Source organism: Fukomys damarensis, unplaced genomic scaffold (genome assembly GCF_012274545.1).
Source record: "Fukomys damarensis isolate Sample0158 unplaced genomic scaffold, DMR_v1.0_HiC HiC_scaffold_8, whole genome shotgun sequence".
NCBI classification, from domain to species: domain Eukaryota; kingdom Metazoa; phylum Chordata; class Mammalia; order Rodentia; family Bathyergidae; genus Fukomys; species Fukomys damarensis.
This window is the reverse complement of record NW_022900920.1, coordinates 12,880,146-12,887,814: the sequence shown is the minus strand read 5'-3', so window position 1 is coordinate 12,887,814 and position 7,669 is coordinate 12,880,146. Positions and strand designations below refer to the sequence as shown.

General features: G+C 41.4%; 2 protein-coding genes across 4 annotated transcripts in view; one reads left to right on the top strand and one right to left on the bottom strand.

Moving 5' to 3' along the window:
• Positions 1-430, top strand: part of Bccip (BRCA2 and CDKN1A interacting protein) — a 19,688-nt gene extending 19,258 nt beyond the window's left edge. For both annotated transcript variants that reach the window (XM_010621039.3, XM_010621032.3), the window contains one exon: positions 240-430. In XM_010621039.3, coding sequence (XP_010619341.1) covers positions 240-410 — 171 coding nt within the window. In that variant the 3' untranslated portion in view covers positions 411-430. The remainder of the gene's footprint in view (positions 1-239) is intronic.
• Positions 431-803: 373 nt separating this feature from the next.
• Positions 804-7,669, bottom strand: part of Dhx32 (DEAH-box helicase 32 (putative)) — a 44,392-nt gene continuing 37,526 nt past the window's right edge. For both annotated transcript variants that reach the window (XM_010621070.3, XM_033761361.1), the window contains 5 exons: positions 5,570-5,761; positions 4,786-4,932; positions 3,057-3,244; positions 2,057-2,238; positions 804-991 (listed from right to left, as the gene is read on the bottom strand). In XM_010621070.3, coding sequence (XP_010619372.1) covers positions 820-991; positions 2,057-2,238; positions 3,057-3,244; positions 4,786-4,932; positions 5,570-5,761 — 881 coding nt within the window. In that variant the 3' untranslated portion in view covers positions 804-819. The remainder of the gene's footprint in view (positions 992-2,056; positions 2,239-3,056; positions 3,245-4,785; positions 4,933-5,569; positions 5,762-7,669) is intronic.

The following is a 7,669-nucleotide window of genomic DNA, read 5'->3' as shown; positions in this document are numbered from 1 at the left end:
AAAAAAAAAAAAAAAAAAAAAAAAGGCACTCCTCAATCCCCATGTCCCTTGGGTGGGTCAAAAATCTGTGCTGTTTTACAGTTTCTGCCTGAGTATCTCATTTGAGCTTAGTTTATTGAGTTTTTGCTTCCGTTAGCTGTCATTCGTGAATGTATATCAAATATAATATTCTTTGTTTTAGATTAGTTTTGCCTTTGAATTTTCCATATTTTTAATCCATGATTACTTTTTTGCTATAGATGGCAGTCCTGAAGTTCAACTATTCAGTGCAAGAGGAGGGTGACACTTGTCTGGGAGGCAGGTGGTCTTTTGATGATGTACCAATGAAGCCCTTGCGAACTGTGATGTTAATTCCAGGTGACAAGATGAGTGAAATCATGGATAAACTGAAAGAACACCTGTCGGTATAGCCCATTTCCTGTGGACAGTGCTGAACTTGTTTCTGTAAAGATATCAGAACACCCAGTGGAGATTTGCTGAAAAACTCATGACTTTATTCAGATTAAAGTCCTCTACAGAAAGTAGGGTTCTGTTCCATGTGTCTGACACATTTACAAAATGCCTGTTTAAAAAACAATTTTGGACAAATTATGAAGGGTGATTAAAAACTTCCAATAAGGAAAAAAAATGCAGTAAGAATTTAAAGGACTCAATAAAACTCTATTTTTAATTTTAAAATCCTGTACAAAGTGTTATTTCTTCAAGGCTCTCCTGTGGGTGTGGTACCCACCTCTGCATTAAATATTTGCACATTGCTCCAGCAGGCCCCACTGTTAGGTCACTTTGGGATCCTTATTGCATCTTGGCTTTAGTGGGCAGTCACTGAATAGTGCATCTCTGTTCAGTAGTTTCAGGGCACTTCTCACACGTTGTCTGTTCCTGTTTCATCGTTGAAACAGGAGACAAGCGATCCATTACTTGCTGTAGGATATCCTTGCTTTCACTAGGAGGCAGATTACTGAAATAGTATTGTGGTACCAGTTGCATAAATCTGTTCAAAACAAAAAGATTAAATGAGGGTAGGGGTGTGACAAACAGCTAACATTATGTCTGGGTTCTTCCCAGCCCTAGAGAATCTATTTACAGAAGTAGTGTTTAACTTCCCCCTATCTCGGTCTGCCTTTGAAGAATAGTTTTTGGTGTTCCTGTAGGCGATCCAGTTGTGCTTTTAGGATAAGTTGGCTTCCTCAGTATTGGAGTATATGGTGGAAGTATTTCTTACTGTTGACCATTGGTAGAACACTTCCTCTAGGTTCACCATAAGAGAACAATCAGATCATACGCTTGGGCGAGATTTACTTCTTCGTCATTTTAACTAGTACCACTCCCTATGCTGCTTCTGGGTACACTCTTGGTTGCTGCCTTCAACATCACTTTGCCCAAGAAGGGATGATGATGTCTTTGAAATGGATCCAGAATCCTCTTGAGAGGCTAGTCTCTGTCCTCGGCATCACTCCTTCTACCTATTTTCCACTCAGTTGCCTCATAAAAGTATCTAGAGATGTTCCTCTCACTTAAAACTCCAACTGCTCTTCTTTACTTAGGGTACAATCTAAACCTTTATTGTGGTCCAGAAAGCCCTACACCCTCTGGTACCCTCCTGTCTCTTCAAGCTCACCTTCCCTCTTTTGCCTTCCCCACTAGTTCCAGCCATAGTGTCTCTGTTCCCAAAGGTTCACTCTGCAAGGTCAGTGCACCTGAGAACAGTGTCTTCCCGGTAACATTTTATTCCTCTTAAGACAATGCAGTTTCATGTTTGTACTTTATCTTGTTAAGCTTAAAGGCAGGGATGTTTCTTAGGTATCATCCACAGAGACTTGCCCATAATAGGTACTATCTACGTAAAGATAGGTACCAGTATAAACTTAAAACTGAAAATGCGGTAAAAGCAAATTTTGTCATTTAGGGCCGGGGATTTAGCTCAGCGATTCGGTGGCCTGCCTCGCAAGCGCAAGGACCCGAGTTCAATCCCTGGTACCCAAAAAAAAAAAAAAAATTTGTCATTTACTCTTGTAAGTGTGAGTTCAGAAGAAACCTATTTCTTCATTAAACTTACAGTTCAGGAGAGACTGCAGTGGTGATCCTGATGTAGTTGTTCTCAGATACGCTGAACTGGTGGAAGAGGACCCACTCGGGCATTTTCTTGGTGATGGAATAACTAGACAGGGGATGCAGCTGAGCCACCTGCTTATGTGTCAGTATTAAGTAGTTACCTGACCCATCGACATCTCGAGCAATCTAAAAGAAGAAAAGATTTTGCATCTATGCAGAGATCAAAACACAAAAATGTTAAATTCCAAAGCATTTATATAGAGTAGTTAAAACTAAAATGTGGCATCTTTGTTGCTCTTTTTCAGGGGTAGAAAATAAGCCATAAATATGTTTTGCCCAAAACTTTGAAACAGAGATGTAACCAATAATTTCAGGGTCGTATGTTAAAACAGTGCAGGGATGAGGGGAATGTTGTAGTCATGAAATAAATTTAGTACACTAACCTGCTTATGGAATATGTCCCTCAATGTCAAGGCCTCATACTTGATGTTGTAGCTCACTTAACACCAAACTCTGACATAGGTACCTTACCTTTTCCTTACAGGTGAGGAAATTCATGCTGAAATAGCATTCTCCTCCATTAAGACTGTTGGAGTTTGTTATGTGGAAATACTAATAGTATTTCTCATACTATGATGTGAAGGGTGTCCCTACTTCTGTAATGTGTTTTACTTAACTTTCAATGCAGGAAAATCAAAATGAGAGTCTTTATTCCTGAGACAGTGTCAGTGACTAAACGAGATGAGAAACTGCATCTGATAACCATCTTCCCTTTTATACTGTAAATGTCTTTTGTCCTTTTGGATAAAGTCAACATGTTCTGGCTTGGCTCTGTACTCCTTTACGGGTAAATAAATACCAACTCTTTAGTAACATGTATTTTTAGTTTTTTTTAAAAGGTAAAGTCAACAAAGCCATCACCTATGAGAAAGATTGCTGGTAGAGTATCCTGAGTTTATGGAATTTGGTGCAGCCCCTGCCAAGAAAGCCCTGCACCTATTTACCTGCATAAAGTAACCAGACAACAGTGCTTTCTTGATGTTCAGATTGTTTTCCTTGGAGCCAAAAGCAGGTTCTGCATAGGGAAGCTCAATTCGCTTGATAATTTCTAAGAGTTCGGCTCGGATAACATCTGCCATCCTGAGAGCAGAATAGTTGAGGAAGTAATCATGACACCACTTTTCCACATAGTCTAAGAGGGAAAGAACAGAGGCTTCTTAGATATGATTCGTGTTAAACTTGAAAGAGGCAGGCAGGCAGGCACTGTAAGCCCTATGTTCTCTTCTAAGAAGGTCACATAAACAAGTAGAGTGGCAAGGAAAAGGCTCTGGTGGCTATTGGATAGGCTGCCTGTGGCAGTCCCAGGAAGGGGATGGTGCCAACGGAATCACCTACACCAGCTGGTTGAGGGTCTAGGATCCCATGCGCTAGGGAAACAGCATTTTCACATTGCTGATTAAAACTGTATTTCCCTTAATCTGTGGCAGTTAGGAGACAACATTGTGTTAAGATCTACATTTTTGGAGTATACAGTGAAGGTATACAGAGCTACAACATTCAAACCAGAAACGAAAAGTTTACAGTATAAATTCTAATACATGAAAGTATCTCATTTTTTAATGTGAGAAGGATTACTACCAGGCTGACTCAGGAGTTACTTATTTTATAGTTATGCTTATCTACGGTAGCCACATCTTTTAAAATTACAATCCACTAATCTGGTCCAGAAGTTAACTTTCTTGCCATTTGTAAATATTTAAGTTTTGCCTGGGAGTGCACATGGCCTGGCACAGTGGACAGAAGACACGTACCTCGCCCTGCTAGGACTATTTGGAGCAACAAGAGACTACTTGTTCAAACATTGTCACCCAGCCTGCTTGTTTTTAAAAAGACTTTCTTCTCAACTCTGAAACACTAACTCCCTGTTCTTTATGATTCTGCTGCCTTTCAAATTACTGTCATATTTTCTACATCATTTCAAGTATGTTTCACATCTTTAGAAGCAAAGGAGATAAAAAATGCTTTATGGAAAACAAAGGTGAGAAAAATCCTCCTTTTACAATTGTCAACTTTTAGTGGCTCCAACCTCTACTCTGCTGTTTTGCCCTCTCTGGCCCTCACACAGCAGCTTCTGGTTCACTTAGCACCGGCTGGCTGCCTGTAGGGCTAATGTATCCACTGTCACTCAGGCGCGCACAACCTTCTGCCTCTGCTTCTGCATGCTCCCTCTTGGGTTCCCCTCTGCTCTGGTCAGCTATGCTCCATTTGAATCCCTTCCAGCTTGAACTGCATGCACTACTCCCTTGGAGCTCGGGTACCCAGTGTTCCATATTCTTTTCATGTGGCAAGTGAAAATGATAGCTTGTAAAAGAACACAGCAGCGCTCTGACACACTGCTGGGCACTTGGAGATGTCTTCTCTTGTCTTCCTCCCCAATTTTGTGTGTTTCCCTATTGTCACGGCCCAAGCAAATCTAGTCTGAAAGCTGGCTTAGAGCAGCAAAGCTTTAGAAACAGGCTCACATGGCAGCACACTGGCACTCTGTGGGAGTAGGAGGATAAGTGTCTACAGCTCAGCAGGAACCTATTTTTTAGTGCTTCAACTGCCATTCCACTGAAATGGCCAACAGGGCTGGAGGAAAAGAGCGGTAATGAATGACAACTCAAACAGCCTAATTTGGGCAAAGAAAGTAGGATCAGGAGATAGTTTGTGAGAACAGATGCATTCACTTACGCTCACTGGTAGAGTTCAGAGTTATGTCTTGGTAGGCCTTATAAATGTTGATGAGGGTAAAGTGATCGCCTTCAGGATGTAGAAATGTCTTCCAACACATCAAGGCAGCCTCCTCAGCTCCATGAGGCAGATGTGGAAAGCAATTAGCTTTAGAATGCAAAAGTTCACATGGTCATCAATAATGAGGACATTCATCCTGGCACAGAGTACAGAGAGGAAGGGCACCAGTGTTTGTGGAACTGCTCCTGACTTCTTTGTATAAAATGCTATTATTGCTTTTAGAAGTCAAAGACATTTAGAATGACTCATCCTAATTCTCCTGTTATGTATGCTGCTTGGCTAAGGTCAGTGGAAGGTAGACAGCTCAGAGGCTCAGACAGAGCGAGGGTTACACCATTAGAAAGCAGTACAACATTCATGTGCTGCCACCTGAACACCTTAAAACAAACCAAGATGAATGAAGCTGCTGGAAATAAAAAACAGCCACAATTATTTGGGCAAGAATACTTCTAGTGGCACTTTTTCTTGATCTACACTGATCTTGTTAGCAAAAGTAAATTTGCTATGTTTTTGCATTCTTGATTAGGTAATTTACTAGATTAAGATTTTTCATATTAAAGTTATTTTATAATTTTTCTAATCCATTAAAATAGTATTTCAAAAGGTTAAATGAATTAATCACTGTCCCTGATATGTTCTGCTTAAAATATAATTTCAAATGGATCTCATTTAAATCTATACTTGGTGCAGATTCACAGTACAAAGAATAATCATCAAGGAATACCTGTTACCATAGCAGCAATGGTTAGCATCTCATCTACACAGTCAAATTCACAGGATGCTAAGATAGACTTTGACAGCTGCGGATCCAGAGGAAACTCTGACATGATGATTCCAAATTCAGAAAGATTCCCATCATTGTCCAGTGCTGCCAGATAATCCAGGTCTTCCAATGCCTGCATCAAACTTTCTGGTGCTGAAGAGGAAAACAAGATAATAAAAAGTCTTGTACAGTTGAGACGAAGTGATACATACAGTATTTTCTTTCCCACATAAAACAAGCAAACAATTGGCAAAATCTAGAAACAATAGTTTGCAAGCCACTGACCATCTAGGCAATGTGGAACAGCAATTCTTGTTGGGAAAACTGACAAGATGACCCTGTGGTTATCCAAGTAATCCCTTGAGAGAGTTTGTAGGCTACTGTGGGGGAGGGGCAGGCAGCTAGTACATGCCATGCTCACCACTTCCTTCCTGAGGCAGTGCTGAGGTGCCCAGAAGACTAGGGTGGCCATAACATGCGGGTCAGAGGGCCTGAGAGTTACAAAGAGATGGCACTGGAATCTGAGTGCTCCTGTGATGGGCAACAGAGCACCCACTCCAAACGTTTGTAAGGAACAGCATCTGGAAGTCAGCCAAGTTCCAGAGTAGGGCCTGCCACCACCAGCCAGCCAGAAAACCTGACTCACAGGCACAACTATGAGCACTGCTCTGGTGCCACCAGATACATCTACACAGCTAGTCCAGAAAGGCTCATACTGTACCTCAGAATACAGCGTCAGGCCATCGCTCAAGCGCCAGGAGGAAGCCTGGGCCCCGATCCACCGTGGGAAGGAGAACCACGCCTGCTCCCGACTCAGCCGCCATCACTCAAGTACCGGGAAGGTAGCCGCACGGGTGCCCCTGAACCCCGATAAGTCCCCCCCCACCCCCACACTCTCAGTCCTCCTGATTGAGCCAGTCTTTGGACCCACTCTGCAGAGGCAGAGGTGGTCATCAAGGGTATTTTTCTGAGTTCCCAACTTTGAACATCTTTAAAGAAAGGGCGTAGGAAACCTGTAATAGAACGTTGTGGAGTTCAACCATTCAGAAGGTTGGGGAACTCAGTCTGGGCCTTGCAGCCCGAGGTCAGTCAGTGTCATGGGGTTCAGCCATCAGCTAACTGAAATTAGGGGTCTTGCATCCTCACTCTGAGCCATTAAATGGTAAATACACTATATTGAAATTTTGTTCACTGCAGACATGTTCTGGATTGCTTCTTGATTTCAATTTAATTCAAATGATTTAAGGGTGATAGACTAGTGACTATTACCGGTGGTCAGTGTCCAAGTTGTGCTTGATCTTAATATGTTGCTGATTGTATCAGTTGGGGTAAAGCATTGCGGATGATTTGATGAGCTGTTTTCTCTGATGTTATGAAGATGAGAATGTCTGTGGGTCGTTAGAGACACAGAAGCTAGGGTGCAACTATATCAGGAACATTTGGGTGATAATCCAGAGATTAAACAAAGGACAGTCCAACAACAAAAATTAAAATGAGAAAACACTTAAGCAAGACACAAGGACAGACTTCCAGTTCACCAATGGCAAACAGTAGGGCAAATGAGGATGAAAATGCCGATAGTGAACCACCAGGACAACCTGAACTCAAAGCACAGGAAGTAACAAAACAGATCAATCAGGCTCTAGAAAAATTCAAAACAGAAATAATTTCCCAGATAATCATAGAGATGGTGAGCAAAATGAAAGTCATGATTCAAGACTCTAGAATAGAAACTGACAAAAAAATACATGAGCTCAGGACCACGATAGAAGCCGTGAAGGCCCAGCATAAGAAAGAAATGGAAACAATGAATGACCAACATAGGAAAGAAATGGAATCCATAAAACACATTCAAACAGATATCCAGGAGATTAAACACTCTAATGAAAGTGTACACAACAGAATAAAAAAATGCAAAGATAGGCTCTCAGATATAGAAAATAAGATTGCAGTCAGTGACCATGAAAAGAGAGGTCTCTTAAAAACAGTAAGAGATCATGAGAAATCGATCCAACAACTCCTAGATGATGCAAAGAAGAATAACATAAGACTGATAGGAAT